The 19,231-nt window shown below is 43.2% G+C and overlaps 1 protein-coding gene across 7 annotated transcripts in view; it reads right to left on the reverse strand.

Moving 5' to 3' along the window:
- Nucleotides 1-2,382: 2,382 nt before the first annotated feature.
- The window catches only part of nrp1a (neuropilin 1a), a 62,423-nt gene continuing 45,574 nt past the window's right edge, over nt 2,383-19,231 (reverse strand). For 2 of the 7 annotated variants that reach the window (XM_051940293.1, XM_022194013.2), the window contains exons 9-18: nt 17,093-17,237; nt 13,088-13,419; nt 11,686-11,830; nt 9,450-9,539; nt 8,631-8,681; nt 6,552-6,695; nt 6,155-6,432; nt 5,920-6,016; nt 5,739-5,792; nt 2,383-5,626 (exon numbers count right to left, since the gene is read on the reverse strand). In XM_051940293.1, coding sequence (XP_051796253.1) covers nt 5,340-5,626; nt 5,739-5,792; nt 5,920-6,016; nt 6,155-6,432; nt 6,552-6,695; nt 8,631-8,681; nt 9,450-9,539; nt 11,686-11,830; nt 13,088-13,419; nt 17,093-17,237 — 1,623 coding nt within the window. In that variant the 3' untranslated portion in view covers nt 2,383-5,339. Of the gene's footprint in view, nt 5,627-5,738; nt 5,793-5,919; nt 6,017-6,154; nt 6,433-6,551; nt 6,702-8,630; nt 8,682-9,428; nt 9,540-11,685; nt 11,831-13,087; nt 13,420-17,092; nt 17,238-19,231 lie in introns of all 7 variants that reach the window. The other 5 variants (XM_051940291.1, XM_022194011.2, XM_051940290.1 and 2 more) reach the window with 3 other exon arrangements.

Here is a 19,231-nt window from a genome sequence, read left to right on the forward strand (position 1 = left end):
GAAGTGTTTTTTTTGTTTGTTTTTTTAAAATTTGAAGCCCAAATGTCCTCCAATTTTGGAATGACCCATATGCCTTTAAAACTGATTTTATTTTTGTGAATGATATAGAATGAACCATTTGCACAAATAGGATCTACTGTGGCAGGATTCCATTTATTTCATTTAACAAACCATGTTTGTATGTGTGAAATACATTAAGCTAATTATGAAGAGCCACTTTCTTTATTTGTATTTATTTATTTATTTATTTATTTATTTTTTGTAATCTGTTTTCATATTTTAACTGCAGTTTATTAAGTGGTTTGCTAAATAAATATTCTGTTGCTCCACAGAGCCACCTAGTGGAAAAGCAGAAAACTACAAGTCCAAGTTTTCAGTCCTCAGCAGCACAGTTTCAGTGGTCAGAGGCTCTGTGGCTGTTTAATGAGGATGATGACACATCTTTATGTCTGCAGAATGAACCCCACGTTCTAAAAAGTTCATAAGTTGTTTATAAGCTGTACATATTGACTCAATCAAGGCTAATAAATTGCTCTCTGGTGCTCTACAGATTAGTTATGAGCTGGTCACAAGTTCTCAGTTTCCTGGTTGTGGAAAATCCATGTGGCTCGTTCTCCTGCACTGTGACAATGAATGTTTAGTTCTTAGTTCATCATGTAGCTCATGACCTGCAAACATCTGGACCAAAATCTGCTCATCAGACATTCACAGTTGACTGATTATTAGAAATGAATAAAGTACAGATTATTTTTTAATGTTAGTATAGAAAACATAAATAAAAATAACAAGAAAATAATCCTTATGGTGTTTATCTTTTTACAGTCTACCAGCCCCAAAGTTGCTCCTATGTAAGACTCTAATCAGCATTAGTATAAACCAGCAGGATCAACTTAACTAACTTTATTAATTGTCCCCAAATTAGAACCCAGCTTCAGTAGGCATGTTTTCTTTTAAAGCTGGTAAAATTACAACATTCATCAGAGCCAGAAATTGTAAAAACAGAATGAATCATTGATTTTTTTAGCTTTCGAACAGTCCTTGAACACATCAGTACAGGAAACATAATTCACCCAAAGTCAACCATTTGAACCAGATTTAGTAAAGAACCAAAACTTCTGTTCTCAGCACAACTGAAAAACATTCTTGACTCTGCTGTGACCAACAGTCACATTTCAGGTAAACTGTAGGCTGTGTTTATACAGAGCAGAGAGGAGGCTCAGAACACATGAAATACAACATATTTGACTTATGAACTGAACGCTATACAGCTCACAATGGGAACCAGGAAAGCAAGTTACTGAAAGATACATTCAGCATGGTGAAATATATTTCTAGGGTTAATGTGCAGCATGAAAATACACCTTATAAAATTGTTAACAATTAAAAATCTATCATGTGGTGTCACACATGTTTCCCCAGAATAAGTAACATCTGTCGAAATGTTGATTTTAGTTTTTTTTTCATTTTTTGTAAAATATATGGCTTTAAAATGTCAAAGTGGTGCCACTAAATGGGAATGTATGACATCCATCCGCTTTGCAAGTGTTCTATACATCCCATTAAGCTCTCATTCTTCATTCAGCGTGCTGCACAAATAAATGACTGATGACACTCTGTCTCTTGCTTGCTTGACTGATTAATTAATTAATGCTAAGTGCTGCTTTATGAGATTATTAGTTGAAGCAGTTTTAGGAGAAGGAATAAAGGATCTAGATGTGTTGCTTGGTTACAAATCTCTTGTAGTTAATTGTGTGTGAAGGATATAGCAGAGTCTAATTTGCTTGTTTATGATGATGGGGTCTTAGAATCACAGCTATTTATTAAAGACGTGTTACTGTTTGAAGATTGCTCATCGCAAATAATAGCTAATATTTTGTGCTTTTGACTTGCATCCTGAACTTGAATGTAAATGAAACTATTAATAAACAAATTCACATTAGCGTGTTGTGTTCTGAGTCATTTGCTGCCAGAGCTGCGCCAAAATACCACACAAGCAGTTTAGGATTTGAACTTACTGAAGAAAAAAAATCAGACAAAATAGAGACTCCGTTTAATTTCAGCTAATGACAGACCAACATAAAACATGAAGCACCAGCTGAGTGACTGAATGCAGCTCACATCAGCTTCTCATTAGTGGTCGGTAGCCGCCCTTCGCTCCATGCCATCATTTTCACCACAGTTTACCACTCCAATAAGGTGGAGATTCTCACATTAGAGACGTCACTCCAGTTGTTTCCATCTGCTCTGGTCAAATATTTCACCATTTATTACTTTGTGTCAAACTAAATGGGCTAATCAGTAGCTTTTTATGTAGTATCAGATATACCAAAACAACTCCATTGCAGCTAAACTGATAAATACCCGAATAAAAGATCAACCTCCTTCATATAAAGACACCTTTTTATTGTATCTTTGGAAAGCGATGGCTATGAGACAGAGACAAAATGTTCTTGTTTACATCACTGTCTTGCTGTAATGGTGCTTTCACATTAACTTTGATGCAAAAAACAGATGCTGTTTCAAAAAGCTGCTTGTGAGGCTGCTGGTTGACCCTTTACAGCAGGGCTGTGACGTAGATCTCGACTGAAACAAGAAAACAAAGAACCTTTCAAATTCTGGATCACAACACAGATATTCCCTTTTCTTTTTAAGGCCTTTGCTGTTTATTCATTTTTTTTTCCTACAACAGCAAATTACAGAAGCAGTATTGAAAATAAAAGTCTTATTTTCTTGTTCTTGTAAAAAAAAAAAAAGAAGAAGAAGAAAAGGAATCTGCACAAAATTTGAATGACAGTACAAAACGAAGCGTTAGTATGCCATGTAAATGTAGGGGGAGGGACATTACTGTTGAAAACTCTATTATGCCTTTTTCAATAATGAAAACATCTCAATATTTTTACATTTCAGAATTATATCACATAATCTGAAACTATATATATATATAAAAAAGATGAAAGAAAATGAACACGTGTTTTTTGTGTTTTTGACTTTCTTCTGGTTTTTTTTGCAAATGAACGCTATAAACACATAAACCTCTTAAATATATTTGTCAGTGCAACATTGTTTCTTTTGAGTCCACGCTACAGTATCCTTTTTCTCTAGCTGCTGCAGCTACAGCTCTCTATAGCTGAAAGCGAGGACGGGACGGTGTCTAGGCTGAGGAGAGTGGGCCGTCGAATCAAATGAACAAGCTGAGAATGTGTTCACCACGGCACGACATACAAAGCACACGGATGTAAAAAGACGTCACCCTTCCCAGGAATAAGTTTTGATTGATTGTGGTGTACAAAAACCACAGAGTTCCAGGACCCATTGGCCCTTGTGTCCTGATAATGTCAATCCGACACTTAGTTCGCTCAGAATTCTTCCCCTTTGTAATGGTGAGATTGTCCCATCCATCCATCTGCAAACAAGAGTCTTAATAGAGATTCGATGAGTTCACGTCATGGTGACATTTGCACTTCTTTTAAGCTTAAAAAGAGATAGAAAAACAGACACACATTGCTCGTCTCTGCGAGTGTCCTGCCGTTCCCCCTCTTGATTTTCTCTTGGGGTTCTCTGACAGGGCAAAGCAAGTAGTCAGTTCTTTTGTGAGTGGAGACCATCGATGAACTGTGGTTTGTTAGTATGCATTGTGTTGGTGAGAACCCCCGTGAACAAGAGAGGGGTGACCATCCTTTGGTAAAGCCACGAAGGGAGGCCAGATGACCTGATTCAGGTGATGCCACTCGATCCCCACGCTGTACCAGTGTCCCATCCGACTGACATCAACTCTGACATCACAACATTATGGCTGCTACACGTGAAACACGTAAAACTCTTTGCGGCCCAAAAGGCCTGAAGCTACACTACAGCATGTGGACAATACAAACTTTTCATGAGAGACATGTGTCTGGCTAAATTACGGATAGCACCATTCTTCAGTTAGTGTGTTAAACCCTCTTTTAAACAGAGTTTATTCATGAGGGAATCAGAAACAAAGTGCATTCAAGCTGCATTGTCCAGATAGCACTTCTTCAGTGATCAATCCACAGTGACGTTTGGAGGTGATGAGCTAGGACTAAAGCAAAGCAATGATAACTGCTGTCATGTTTTTGGTATGCTGGTACATATCTAATATATTTTACCACCTTCTCTGCCATCGGCATGTTTGAATAAATCTGAAAATATTATAGTGACCAGTCAAACTAACAGCAGAAATGTGGTGAAGTTATGAGAGATCAGTAGAAAAGAGCTCGAAGAGTTCCACATTTCAGTTTCTTTTTGTGTGTTACCATTTGAGTCATTTGTCCTTCGGTGGTTTTTCATGAAGCGGGTGTTTCGATGACAGATGGCTTGAATGCACATTGAAAATCGCTTTAACATCACACAAACCTTGCTTGCCTGAGCAACGTAATCTAAAATGAACACTGCACCTTCCACGAAACAGTCAGAAGATTGTATTTACACACACACAAACCCATGAAAAAAGGGATACTGCAGCTTTTTTCCTTTTTACTTTCTTTAAAAAGGGCAATAAAATATATTAAAACTTATTTACAGTGTGTGGTTTTTGGACAGAAAACAAACAAAAAACAAAAACAAAACAAAGCGCAGTGATAAACGTTTCTCCTGTTTTGCAGGTATTTAGAAGGTAATGTGCCCCTGTTTCCTGTCTTCATAACTTAAGCCAAGTACAGTAAAAAACACCCATGTAACAGAGGAGTCCAACCAAAATGTACTAAAGGCACTGTCAGAACCATACATTGCCATGAATGGGACCTTCTCTTTAGAGGGAAAGGGCTCAAAGGGGAAAAGGGGACATGTTTCAGGGTGATGGGTTATGGGCACATCTGTAAGCCTCGCTATGGGGCACCTCTACAGCTTTACCGGATATGGTTCATTTAGGATTTTGATACGTCTCTTTCAAAAACTCGAAAAGAAACAACAGCTTTCATGAACTGATAATAAAAAAAACATTTCTTTCCCAGAAAACGATAAATACTTTAAACATTATTAATAAATTGGTCTCAACACCAGCATCCGATTGTAAAAATGAATGAAAATCAAATAGAAAATTAAAATAGCATCTAAATCATCTGTACATATTTTTTTTTCTGTATTTTATTTGTACACAGTGTCCCCTACTGGTGGGTTCTTTATACTGCAGCTCCTGAGAAAAGCATGGATCAGTCCAAACCTCCCATTGGTTCCTGAACCTGGCCCTCATCCAGTGAGTTGAGGGTGTTGGCAGTCCTTTTGAGCCCGTCTACCCGCAGATAGACGAGAGGTTATGTCTAGAGACAGTCTTGTGCGAGCTCTGCCCGTCATACAGTCACATGAATGCACTCTGTCCCAGCTCACGCCTCTGAGTATGAGCTCTGTACATTGAGTTTGTCTTTCTTTAGTTTGACACCGTCCACTAACTCAAAGTTATAGTTCTCCAGAGCTGATAAGTTCCTGTCCGACATGCCTCCGTGTGAGCAGGCGCAGTACAAGACCACACCGCAGATAGCACCCAGGAAGACGCCCAGGGCGGACATGGCAATGATAGTGATGAGGATGGGGTCGAGCGTCTTCAGCATGTTGCCCGCTCCACTGATCTGGTTGGTTTCTACAAAGTCTGGATATTCTGTGATTTCCTCAACTGGAGAGAGAAACAGAGGAGGAGAATGAGAAGGGAGGTCTAATATAAACTGAGAAGAGTTTACAAATGAAAAGGGATGGTGTGAAAACACTGTCCACGTGAAATGACTCACGGATTTCATTGAAGCTATCCTCCGGTAGCATCGGCTCGGTGGGCACGTCAGGATCTTTAAACAGAAATTCTAATTAAATTCAATGCCAGAGGGAAAATAAACTGCAGTCAGGCCTGTATAGTCCTATTTCACATCAGGAATTGAATGCAGGCATTGGAGCTATGAGCACTAAAAGCCTCACCTTTACAGTCTGGCATGCTGAGTCCATTTAGAACCTTAATGTCATCCACAGCAATGTCTCCCCAGCTCTTTCTTTCCACCATACCTTCGATCACCACCTTCAAAAAAAAGCACAGAGTGACTTTTCAGCTCCCTTTTCTTGAGTGACACAATGGAAAGAGCAAATGCCCAAACTAAGGTACAGACTGAATAGTGGTTCGTTTTTTCTTCTAAAATTCATGAGAATTTTGACTTACCTGATAAGGTTTGTTGGTGCGTGGAACAAGGACACGACCTTCCCTCCAGCGGTTGCCTTGGTGACCACTGACGGTCCACAGCAGGATGTCTGCAGGGCCGTCCACCGTCTGTTTGCGCTGTTTGATATGTAGTGTGCCAATGTGCGACCCGAACATGTGGTACCAAAAGGACACGCACAGGTCAGAGTCTGGGGAGCTGACTACAGGACTGACGAGCCGAGCCACCTCAGTCTCTTGTGGACCCGTCGCTAAGGTGTAGATGAAATTCCCTGATCCACCTGTGGATTAATTAACTTGCATCAGTGACAGACAAAATTTCTGAAAGGAATCAGACTTTTAGCATAAAGTGGAGGTTGTAATTTTTTTTTGCATTATAGATATAGATATAGAGTCTCACCTGTGTGGTCCATGTTGGGTCCGGTATTGAGAGTAGGGGTGCCACTGGACTGGATCTGCCACCTAGAGCCAGTGTCCTCTGATGTCCAGCTGCAGAAGGAGGGATCATTGGCCCAGCCAAAGTCACAGGCAAACCACAGGAAAGCTGCAAGTGTGTTGAAGAAAATGTCAAGATCTTGTGTCACAGGAGATCAAACCAATCATCCTCCTTATTAATAAAACAGAAATTGCCAGTAGCTCTGGGCTTTCCCCGAACAATGACCGCAGGGCCTGTCATGATATGACTACAGGCTATTCTTTGGGGCTTCTTCAAATTACTCTGATCAGCTGCAAGCACTAGAGGGCAGCAAAGAATCATGGGACGTGAGCTTAGAGACCCACATGTTGGGGAGGTTGTAGCTGCTAACTCGGGAGCCAGAAACAGACTGGGATAGAAGACAAATTATAGCTCTGACATGAAAAAGAGAGTGAACTGACAGTGCAGACCTCATGCAGACCTTATATCTTGCCTGTGTTTAATGATGTCTTTTAATGAATGTAACAGGGTATGTAAAGAACGGACAGAAGGAGACACTGAGACTACGCACGGCACAACGACAGGGGCAGGAAGACACAGTCTGGACACGGTGTCCAGTTCAGGAAGAAACATTCATAGCAACCCGCTGAGAGCTAAGGATTTTAATGAGAGCAGGGACTTGAGATTTGAAGACAGCTATGGTAACAGTGCCGGGGCCCCACTCCAACAATGCAATCCCCCATGGACACATGCTGCGCCGAAGAAGCCTCAATAGTGGCCAGAGTATGTGTGGGAGCTCGGGCTTTAGTGTTTTTCAAATTACATGAAGAAAGACTTCCAAGGAACACAAGGGAGTGAGATATTTGGGATGTTAGCCATGGCTTTATACTCCAGCATGAGATGTCTTTCGAGATACGACTCTCCAAATGACAGAATATACCAGCCAATATTCCCTTTAATAATGGGAAGATTTTAACAAGCTTCTGCAGACTCTATTTACCCATTAAACACAAAGGATGGAATTCCCACGTGGAACCACATTTCAGCTTCCAAGCCCCCCTTTTTTGCATATAAATCCCATTCCCAATTAAAAAGGCTTTGGCTTTTCCTTTTTTTTGTTCCATTACAGGGAGGCTTTGACCAAAGCTACCAACAAGCTCTGGATAAGATGAGCAGCCACATGACTCATTTGGTCATTTCATAAAAGGAAAAGAGCTTTTTCTTACCAAATGCCAACTTGAGCTATGTCTTTTGAGATTAGTGTGCGTGCACATTTACACCCACAGAGCTACACACACAGAGCTTATTAGCATGCATGATTTGAGATTCTTGAATTGTAAAGTCAGAGAGGTAAGTGTTGACCCACAGACACATGGATGCATCCATACACACACTTATGCATATATGCATACACACATCTGCACTTCAGCTCTCATCTATTATCGTTGCCGGTGCCCCAGCAGACTGCAGACAGACCACAGCCAGCTGATTGAGCGAAGGGGGCTGGGTGGAGCCCATGGCCCATTAGCCAAGGTCAGACTGGGGCACAGCCTCTCAGCTGGCTGCTGCCTCATCAGCCTGCTATAGGAGACCCTGCTATGTGTGTTTTGTCCGTGCATGTGGCCCCAAAGTACGCCCAATTTCCTCTGGTCATTTGCATTGTGCTTTCCGGTTTTGTGTTGCAGAGTGTGTGTGTTTAGTGTGTGTCAGTGTTGGCCCAGTGATTAGTGATTATGCTGAGAAGGCAGCAGCAGAGCACCAGTGCTAATCATCAGCTATCCTTGCATCACACAACCTCCCTCACCCTGTCAGTGGCAGCCTCTCAGGGCCATATCATCTGCTTTAATAACAGAAACACATCAGAGGAGGGAGTCCGCCTTGAGCTGGCAATCGTTAGCTAAGGTACACTTCTCGATAAATCTATAGAAATAAAGTCCAAACAAACCTTGAGCAGATAAATATTTACTCTATATGTCATCAGTCTGGTGCATAATCTTCATATTCAGTTGTACATAAGATGCTTGACTCTTGATTGGAATGAAAATATATTATTTTTTTGCACACCTGGGATGGTATCCACTTCAGCAGTAGTGGTCTCCGGCATCACAGTACCACCTGTCACAACATAGAACATTTGCATAGTTAGAATAGTCTGCATATAGTTAGGCTCCTTTCCTAAAAAACTCTGCTCATGCACTTAATGTATCCATGCTGTCTAATTTCACTTAATAAACACATGCTTTGTCTTTCGCTTCATTCTAATAAATGCTGTCTCTTGATATATCTAATGTGATGTAATAATTTCAAAACACGTGACTGCAACTGTGCCATGCTCATCATTGGAGACTGCTGGTTAATGGGGAGCGCAGGCAGCGGTGCAGGCGCAGAGAGTTACTGGGTTAGTAGGAAATGAGGCCAAGAGGCGTAAGTGGGGAAATAGGAGCGGGAGGACAAAGCAGGTGATAGATGAAATGATAGAGTGAGGCAGAGCTTGCTGCTGGTAGGTTGAGGAGCAGGTGTGTGTGGATCGATCTCTGGTGCAAGTGCAATAACCCCCCCTCCAGTGAGTTTCCACAGGTGGAGATAAGAAGACGCAGACTGAACAGAGAGGTGGGAGCGACAGGTGCAGGGAATTGTAGCTGTGTGGATGCCAGCACACGTGTGGGTGCGTGCATGCATGCGAGTGTGCATGATAGATCGCAGATTAGCTGCGGTATCGGAATCAAACTGTGGCACAGAATGCTGAAGGTGGGGAAGAGGTGGTGAATCGAGGGGAGCAGATTGAGTGTGAGCCATAGCAGGAGGAAGGGCAACAAGGGGAGGGGAGAGTTGGTTGCAGTCTCATGAAGGCGATGTTAGCACCTGTCACGTCGTAGTCATCACCTGTGCCGCTGTGGCAGCTCGCCTGGTCGTCGTCACACTCGTCTGACGGGGTAGTGCTCGGGACTACTGTGGTGGGCGGGAGTGTAGGAGCTAGAAAGATGGAGAAGAAGAGACAGCAGACAACATGGATTAGATTTTAAGTTAAGCATGAAATATGCACTGGGATAGGGGTTGGACGAGAGACGTTTTGGCTTTAAAGCTTTCTGATTTGGGCAACATTTAGAAGAGCAAACCATGGAAATCATCCATATTTTCGTTTATTTTGCAGAGACAGCACAGAGAATTTTGATTATGTATAGGATTACATTCCCATTTGGTCCACTCACTATCTGATCATGATATTTCTTCAGCCAACACACTGAGTCTGAGAGGAAATCTTTCACTTGGAAAACACTTTAATCCAAGGCAACTTACAATAATGCTTGCAGACAAAATAAAAAAAAAAAACCTAGATGTTATCAGAAACCGGTAGATCAACAAACAAACACTAAAAGCATGTTCAGAATGTGGATTTTCAGCCTGCTTTAAACAGAATACAGAAAAACAAACACTGAGAGATGTGTCTGTAATCTCAGCATGGTTCGTCCACAGTTACATTCTGAGCCTTAATATAGGCTTGAGATATTAGCATCCCTCCTTTTATCAAGCTGTGGAGGTGTGGGTGTATAAATAGAGCAGAAGCTAAAGCATGGTGCTCTGGGCTTGGGTGGCTTAAATTCAAAGATGCAGAAACAGAACTTGGGATTGGCTATAGGCAGGGCCCCTGGCTGCTACTGTGGCCTATCATTACGGCCCTGCTTCACTTGGATGTGGGCAAGGCCCAAGATCCACTCCACGCTCCACTGCTGCACAACCGTTTTGCGGTGTGTGTGCTTTTGTGTGTGTTTACGCTGACTGAGTAATGAACGGGCTTCCCCAGTGCAGACGGAGGAAAAAGAACGAGCAGCAAGGGGGAGAAAGACAGGCATAGACAGATAGGCCTGAAAAATGTGTACAGTATCTGAGTGTGTGTGTGTGAGATTGTGAGTGTGTGTGAGCCAATGCCTGCACTCTCTCCCTCTGCTAGATGAAATATGAGGCAGATCAGCTCCTGTCAGATTCAGGGTGGGGAAGGTCAGGGATGGGGTCAGCGCTGCGTCAGGGGAGCCTCTCACAGAATCAAGGATTTAGCCCTCCTGCTATGGCTTGCCACATGGACACACACACTTGTACAAGCACCTGTGTACATGCATGATTGTGTATACTTGCCTGTAACCACATGTTTGGCAAGGTGATTGCGGTTGCGCTGTGTGCATACGTCTGTGCGAGTATGTGTGTGTTTGGCATTAACACCGAAAACAAGCATTATCATCTGACTAAAGCTCCCGGTGGGAGTCCATGAGGCTTACAAGAGAATGGGCCTCCCTGAAATCCAATATGTAAATCCACTTAGGGCTAGCATGCACCACAGTATATTGCTGAGCTGTTTCTGTGCTACATCAGCTTGGAGAGAGGCAGATAAAGAGCAGGAAAAAATAGGGGTAATTTTAAAGATAGCAAAGTGAATGTCCTTTGAAAGAAGAAAGACATGCAGGGGTATTGAGGAGTGTGATGGGGCCAGGATGCAATAATCCTAGTGGGCCAGGTGGGCTTTCATTTGATCCCCTCCAGAAGTGGCTAGCTATGGGGGCAGCTTTGATGTTACATGGAGACAAGACAACTGTCCCTTGTAGGGATAAAGAGCAGGAGCTGGACAGCTGTGGGCTCAACACAGGGAGCCCTCACGCACATCTTTAAATAACCAGGACTGTGGCAAAGACATGACGTGCAAGCTACTTACAGCCATGTCATTAGCTGGGATGATAGATTGCTCACCTGTGTGAACGTCAAGACTTTATTATGTGAACACATGTACAATCAGTCTGAGAATGAAGGTACTGAGATCCGGGTGTGTCTACTAAGGTCATCATCATGGGTAGACGATTACTATTCTTACTAAAAATGCAAGCGTAACTGGAGACGATTTTCACGTCAACAACATGAGTAAAATGTCATGACTAGGTTTAAAAGCATAACTACAGCTGAAAATGTCAACACCTTGGAAAGAAGGTTGCTCTAACTTTGCCACCACAAAATCACTGCCATAGAAATCAACAGCAGTGGCATTAATGACACCAAACACAGACAGAAATATTGTTGTTACAGAGCACAAACAATGCAATACATTTTATTGGAAGTTCCATCTCTTAAACTTTACCTTCAATCTCGCAGCCCAGGAGTTCAAGTCGCAGGCCCATCCCAGCAGGAGTGGCCCTCTCTGGGTAAATTCTGATGAAACGGGTCAGCAGGGGCTCCACTGTCCTCAGTTCAGGAGTGTCGTAATTGCTGTTACCTTCAAATATCTGGCAGGGAAAAGAGAGGAGGCATAAAGTGTCATATTGCTGATAATGTCACTGCTGGGCATTTGAATGATACGGCTCTCCGACCGCATAAACCCTGAGGCAGACTTATTCCTGCCTACCAAAAACCAGAAATGATATGGAGGGGTGGAGAGAGCTGGGTAGGTAGAAAGATGATGGGAAAGAAAAGAAGATGACCAGATCACTCTCATCTTGCTGACATCTAAAGCACAGCTTAGGTGAGTGACGCAGGGGGCCAACGGCAACAACAGCATGACACACACCTCTGTCAAAAGCAACTTTCAGTTCTGCCTTAGATGTTCCACAAGGGGAGGAATAATTGAGGAAAAGAGGAGAATGGGAGGTGTGAGAAAGGCAAGAAAAGAAGGAGATAGAGGATTGATGGAAGTTGATTAATGGGTATGATCACGTGAAGGAGCTTGGTGAGCCTTAGATGCTGGGAACCTCTTAGACAAGAGCAGAAAGGCAGCTAACTAGGACAGGCGGGATATGGATCCTCCTCACTCCCTTCATAAATCAACCATCAGCCCATCTAGATCAGATTTATGCCCTGTCAGGGACACTTGTAATTGGGGACGGGCTGTTGCAGCTCTTCTTGGAGGTGTGTGTGATTGCGTACAAGAGTTTATATGTATTATTTGTGTGTAAGTGTGTGCATTCATTGAGCAATGTGTTGGTGTGTGTCTTCTGGGCAGGCAGATAAATCTTTGGTCACTTCTCTACGTTGCTCGTTCTTTCCTCCCCTGTTTTCCGCTGACTCCCTTCACCCCTCCTTTCTCTCTGGAGAGGTTTCGCTATCCATTGAAAGGGTTGAACGGCGTGTGTCGTGCAGAATACAAAGCAGGAAGAGAGAACTGGGGAAAGAACTCTGAGAGACTTGAGATGCTTATCCTAATGTGATTCAAAGCACTGCTGAAATTGACTCGCTATGACTGTTGAATGACTCACAACTACCAGGCGCAATGCTCTAGTGACAACTGACTAAATGCGTCATAATCAGAATCGATGTTCTGATGTATCTGAGAAACATTTTTAGAAGCATGAATTCAAATCCTTTTCCATCCATTCTAGCCTATCCCCCAGAACAAACTGTGGCCACACAGAAAGAAAAGATCAAGAGTTCCTTGGTTAGGGTTCTGCTTCTAATTTGTTACTAGAACTGAACAAACATCACAGTGGTTTCGGACATTCTTTAGCATTGCTGAAGGGTATTGTAGTACGTGTTCAACAAACCCTCACCTTTGGCTTGTTCCCATTCGTGTCTAACACCATCCTCCAGTCAGAGCCGTTGTTGCTATAGCCGAGGCGAAATTTCTTCATGAAGACCTTGTTCTCACGGTGCTTCCCTCCCTGGATGATCAACCCCTTCAGCAGCTTCTCCTCACCTAAATCCACCTGCAGCCATTCATTAGTGAAGGGCTGTGGCTGGGGCAGCAGGGTCCAGCCTGTCCTGCTGGTCAGCAGACGAGCATTCTCTGGTACCCAGCTCCTGTCCGTATGGGAGGACGCAGTGATCTGGTTGTCAGTGATCAAGCCTGATACCATACCCAGCATGCCCGAGCATGGGTACTCTAAAAGACAAAAGGGAAGGCAAAGGTGTTGGCTTTTTGATACAAATTAAAGAAAACCTGCAGAGATGGTGGACAGAAAAACAAGTCTTGATCTATATCTAAAGGCTTGATGTTCAACATCATTTACCATGCCACAACTCCAGTTTGGTGAGTTTGAGGTTCATATAGGGGCAACAGGACTAGTCAAAGTCAGAGTCAGGAGGACTATTCCCCAAACTCTTTGTGATGTTACTGTGATCTCTCCCTCCATTCTCTTTCTCTGTTTCTCTCTGTCTGCTGATCTCATGCATACTAATTCTTCTGCCTGAAGCGGTTGTCTCCAGGCAGCCAATTAAAACCCTTCTCTCTGTTGGTGCTTCCACCTCCTGCATTCTGGGAGTGCGTTTTCTTTTCATCTCCCTACCCCTCCCTCTATAGACTCACATATACGCACACACAAAAACACATTCTCTTTGTGTTTTATCTGCTGCTGCACTCATCTACCTTCTGCTCCACAGCTGTCAACATCTGTGGGACCACATCTTTGAACATCTCGTTGTTTCCTGTCCACATTTCAAACTTACTTCTCCTCCTTTTATTCAACTTCTCTGATCTTATTCTATCATAAGTTTGTAAGTTTTAGCATCTTTGGGTGTATTTCCAATTTGTTGACAAAGGGAAATGGCTGTCTTCTAATTTTTCCGCATTTCTTCTTCTTGGTGGCAACCCTTTGTATTAAAAGTTGAATTGAGTAACAACTTGTTGCTACAGCTTGGATGCATTTGCATGCATGAATCAGATTCTTAAAGCTTTACACATGTTTTTGCCTTTGAACAGTAGCAAACAAAATCTCAGGCTTGCAAAGTTTTTGTTGTTGTGCCCTTATCTAGTGAAACGTTATTTACTGTAAATCTCTACCGGCACTGTCATCAAAAACAGATGCAATTAAACAACCTGCTAAAACATTTCTACTAACCAAAATACAAATGAATTTATTTTGGACATTACATTTGCACTCATGTATCACATCGCTGTACATTGCCATACTGCTTGGTAGGTAGGTATTCAATCCTTTGTCATAGTTGAATTGTCTACCCTGCTGGGATTTGCTTCTGGATTAAAACAAAAGACAAGAATCTACTATAGCAAGGCATACAGCATTATTTGTTAATATTCATGTCACATTTTACAGTACTGAGGTCTGTGAAACTTCTTCACAGTCTTTGTGTCCCATGAGGACTACGGTTAGTGGTTCATGGTGCAACTTAAGTCTTACATCTAAATCCTATTGTTAGTCTTATGCACTTCTGAAACGCATCTCTGTGAAGCTCATAGAACATGCAGGAGTTTACAAAAGTTTCCCGATGTTGCAACTGACACTCTAAGTCTGATACTTGTATTAGGCTTAAACCTTCCCGTCTGCCGTGTCCGAACTTTTCCCAACACTTAATCCCGGGACACTGACTCAGAGACCTGTGATAAGCAATAACATATTTACTATCTGGCTCCCACGGAGGGATAAATCCAGGCATTATTACTTCTTCTGTGTCTGTATGAGACAAAGTGTGCACTGTACCACTGCAGGACTCAATAGCATAGCTGCATCTGGGAAAAGCGAGTGAAAACTTGGAGAACAAGGCCTCATTCAGACACGTCTTTCTCTCTCTGGTTATCTAAAGCAGCTCCGATGCCAACCCGTGAGACAAATCTGTGGTCCTGCATTCTAGAAAAGTCCAAAGTGGAGCTCAAGTAACAAATGCTGTCAGGGTGGAAGCCTCTTGACTGATTTGTTTTCTTTCGTCTTTGGCCAAGATCTATTTGGGATTGATCAGAAGAGCGAGCCCGTGGCAGAGCAAAGGTAAAACCCTGCACACTGGACGCCTTTGAAGTGGGATGCTATGGAGAAAGGTACATGTGTGTGATTAGGAGTGTGTGTCTGTGTGCGTTTGTGACACTGATCTGAGTTTAGACTCTCGAGTAAACTCCCCGGGTCATCTGGAGCTGTTAATCGTCTTCAGCTGCGATCACAGAAGCTGCCGAGATGGCATGCACACAGTGACACACCCACAGGAACAAAAATTTGTGTGTATGTTTGTGGAGTGCAGGCATGGAGAGGAATATACATGGCTTTGTGGGCTGAGTTCAGGGTTTGGGTGGAGCATCAGTGGTTCATCAGTGATATTTATGTACCATGGCGTATTTACAAACAGCAGGGCGGTGGATCTTCTTATTAATGAGTAGCTGTTTGTATCAGGAGGGGCTTGCGACCATGATAATTAAGGAAACATCTTGCAACATTCTGGGGCTTAACTCCTCGACATACCTGACTTGGTGGGGGTGGGAAGATGGAAATGCACATTTGAATAGTTTCATAAAGCTCCACACCCCTAGTTTCCATCACATTTAGTGCAGTGGTCGGCCGCTGCTATGGCAGCACTTTTCCGGAAATGTGGAGATGCACTTAGAAAGCTCTCCATACTTTTCTTCTCATTAAAGTTCTGGTATCAGGGATCCATAACTCAATGTAGAAGTGAGTGAGTCACTGGGTTTATACAGCCCTCAAGAGCCTCAGAGTTTCCCTCAGTCTCTCTGACAGTGCAGCTAGCATGCAGTGAAGCTGGCAGCGTCTTCGGAGCACCCAGGGGTCCTGACGTCATTACGGAGGCCCTGTGGTGACTTCGATTCTGTGATGTGTTTATGCTCTGTGCAGCGGTCTGGTCGTGTGCCCCAAACATACGCCCCAGCTGTAACCCTGCTGTACCCACAGTGCCCTCTGCTATTACATGAACAGCCACGCATATGTAACGTATAACTGCTCCACAAAAACACAAAGTGCTTTTCACATATGAGGGCATTTAGTGGGCCACAACCAATCCTGACCCCAACTTTAATCCAATCCTTAATGTCTGAACTAACAACACTGACAAAAAGCAGTTACTTTTTGCTTTTTGTCTGTCCTTGAAAGATATATTCCATATCTAAGTACAGAAGAACAAAACACACTGGGAAGCACTAATTAGAATTCAATACACATGCTCATAATCCCACAGAGATCCAGACAGATGTGTTAAAACCATGCAAAAGGGAGTTGCACACACCACATATTAAAATAACATCAACAAAAAGGCAAAGATAAGAAGAGTGTTGCCAAAATCAAAGCTTCATAAGTAAAAGACAGACTGCAGACTAAAGAGGAGGCTGAGAAGAGCTCAGCATAAGGGATGGGGCCGTGCAGAGCCCACCCAGCTCCAGCTCCCTCTGCCTGCCAGCTGTTGGCTCCATTTATATTAAATGACGTACAACTAAACATGGGGAAACATAAATATGTAATCCTAATTCATGTGCCACTTTTCTATTATGCAGCAGCTTCTCTTAGCCTTTGAGGGGGACTCTTGCAGAAAGAGAGCTTCATCTCACACCTGGCAGAATTGAGGTGTTTAGCCAGCTGGGGCCTGGATGGGAAATAAACTGTGTTGCAACAAGAAGAAAGTGAAAACAACACGGACACGTGCGGAAGTCATACAGAGTTGGTGGCATCAGCTGGCTACTGCATTTGAAAGTGTTACATATACAGTTAGAGCATAACCTCTATTATACAGAGTAGTCAGTTTTCAGCGGTAGCTGTGAGCAAAGACAGTGCTGCAATGCGCTTGTATATGTATGTGGATCAGCAGGGATCTCAGCAGTAACCAACCTGATATCTTACAGCCATACACCTCGAAGCGCAGTGCGATGCCTGTTTCCCAGGTAACGGGACGGATCCGGACGAAGCGCGTCAGCGTGGGCTTAGGCAGCATCGTCTTAGCAACGTCTGTTGGGTTGGTGTTGCCTTGGAAAACCTGTGAAAGAAGCAGGAGAAAGTAAATTATTGACAGAATATGTTGAGTTGAGATGCAGAGTCAGAATTTCTCTGAGGTTTTGGCTGCATTAGATACAGAAACAGACAATTCAAGGAAAGATTCACATTGTTTTTCAACTAACAAATGTTTAAGATGTTTCATGTGAATCTGAAATAAAAAAACAAAAGAAATGGAGCTGAGAGATCGACCTTTGTCTGTACTCAGTCAAGATATTGACACAAGAAGTAGCATTGACAATCTACTGAAACATACAAAAGGGCGATCTTTTCTTGTGGTTCAATAACTGTTTTTAATACAAGACAAATACATAGTATGGTGTGAAAGTTTTGCGCACATATAAACAGTTACTCTGTTACTTCTGGAATTGCCCCTGCTCCTCCTCTTGCACCACATGTTGCAGCCAAATCTGGCAGTCTCCTGTGACTATGAAACCTGAGGCGGGATGTGTAACACTTAAAAGACCAGATTGGCTCAAGATGCCCTTTCTCTGTCCGCTGCTTCCAGATCTTGTGTAGGTTTTACTGCAGTGTCTTGTTGAAAGGTCAGAGATGTCACTGGTCTCCCCCAGGGTCAGTTGACAGTTTACTAGCACCATACGAGGGGCCGGCCACCCGTCTGAATGACTCCCTACAGCCCATCACAGTTCATTCTGGGTAATTGAATCACAACGGTGACCATACAACCTCCTGACCTGCCTGACTGAGGAGCTATGGGGCAGAGAGAAATCCAACTGAGAGAACCAGGATGGAAAGATAGAAAGATAGACATTCTGCTAATCTAGGATGAACTAAAACACCACAAGGGTGTACCCACTAGTCTATAGAGCCAGCCTACCCTTTCGACACTCAGTCCTTCAGTAATACCTGTCAACTACATCACTAAGGGACCCTGGAACAAAGTCATCCACTCTGTTAAATGTCACGCCGAGTCTCCTCTCCACTCGCTAACTGTAAAGTGGCTTTTTCCAGGGCTGCGCTAAGATGCCAAACTGCAGGCTCAGCATGCAGCAAATGGTGCCCCTCCGCACAAAAGCACTTTAGAGTCCGGAAAAACACAGGCCAGGCTTACCACGGCACCTTTAAGCTGCCACTTTACAGAGGGGACTGTGTACTTTGGAGAGACCATAAAAGAATCAAGCCTTGGGGCATATGTACACAGTAGCACAAGCACGCTTGTTTGGATGCTCTGTTGCTGTTGGGAACTTTTTTCTTTTCTCACTGCTTCACTCAAAAATGTCTCGTAGTATTTACATGTCATGCTAACATGTGGACTGTCACACACACACACACACTTCCCTGACCTTCCGGACACCCACAGTGCAGGCTGTGTTTGCCTCCAGATGGACAAAACCTGGTCTGTTTGACAGGCTGATCAGCGATCAATGGTTACAGCCTGTCACGCTCCGGTCAAGCATGCCATCCCTCCCTTCGTTCCTTTACTTGTCCCTCTCTTCTGGGCCCACCTCTCCCAGCTGCTCAAATTTGACAGCCTTTCCTAGTTGCATCCACCCCCTTTAACTCTTGTTTGTCAAGTCTTTTGTCATCCCTTGTCCTTTTTTGACAAATTGATGGGTGCCTGACATAAAACAGAGGCAACATTCCTACAAGAATCCTCCCTGTGGTTGCTTCAGTGCTGTATTAGCACCACAGTTTTTCACCATCTACTTACACTGATGTTGGGCATATTACCATATCATCAAAGGGTATAATTGCATGCTGGGAGACAGAGACTAAAGTACATGTAGTCGTGTAGTTCCCCTTTTGTTAAGCTCAAAGGAAATTTGGAGCAGACCACAATTCAACTCAGCTGGCTCCTTTACTGAACTGGGATATTCCAAGTGCAGTAAATGTGCAGGAGCAGTTTTTATGACCCAGTCTCTGGTCAGGGAGATGCAAAAATTCACAACACTACTGTTATCACTTAGCTTCTTGCAAATAGTTGCATGTAGAGCTTGTGGCTGCAAACATATCCAG

The sequence above is a fragment of the Acanthochromis polyacanthus genome, chromosome 20 (genome assembly GCF_021347895.1).
Source record: "Acanthochromis polyacanthus isolate Apoly-LR-REF ecotype Palm Island chromosome 20, KAUST_Apoly_ChrSc, whole genome shotgun sequence".
NCBI lineage: Eukaryota > Metazoa > Chordata > Actinopteri > Pomacentridae > Acanthochromis > Acanthochromis polyacanthus.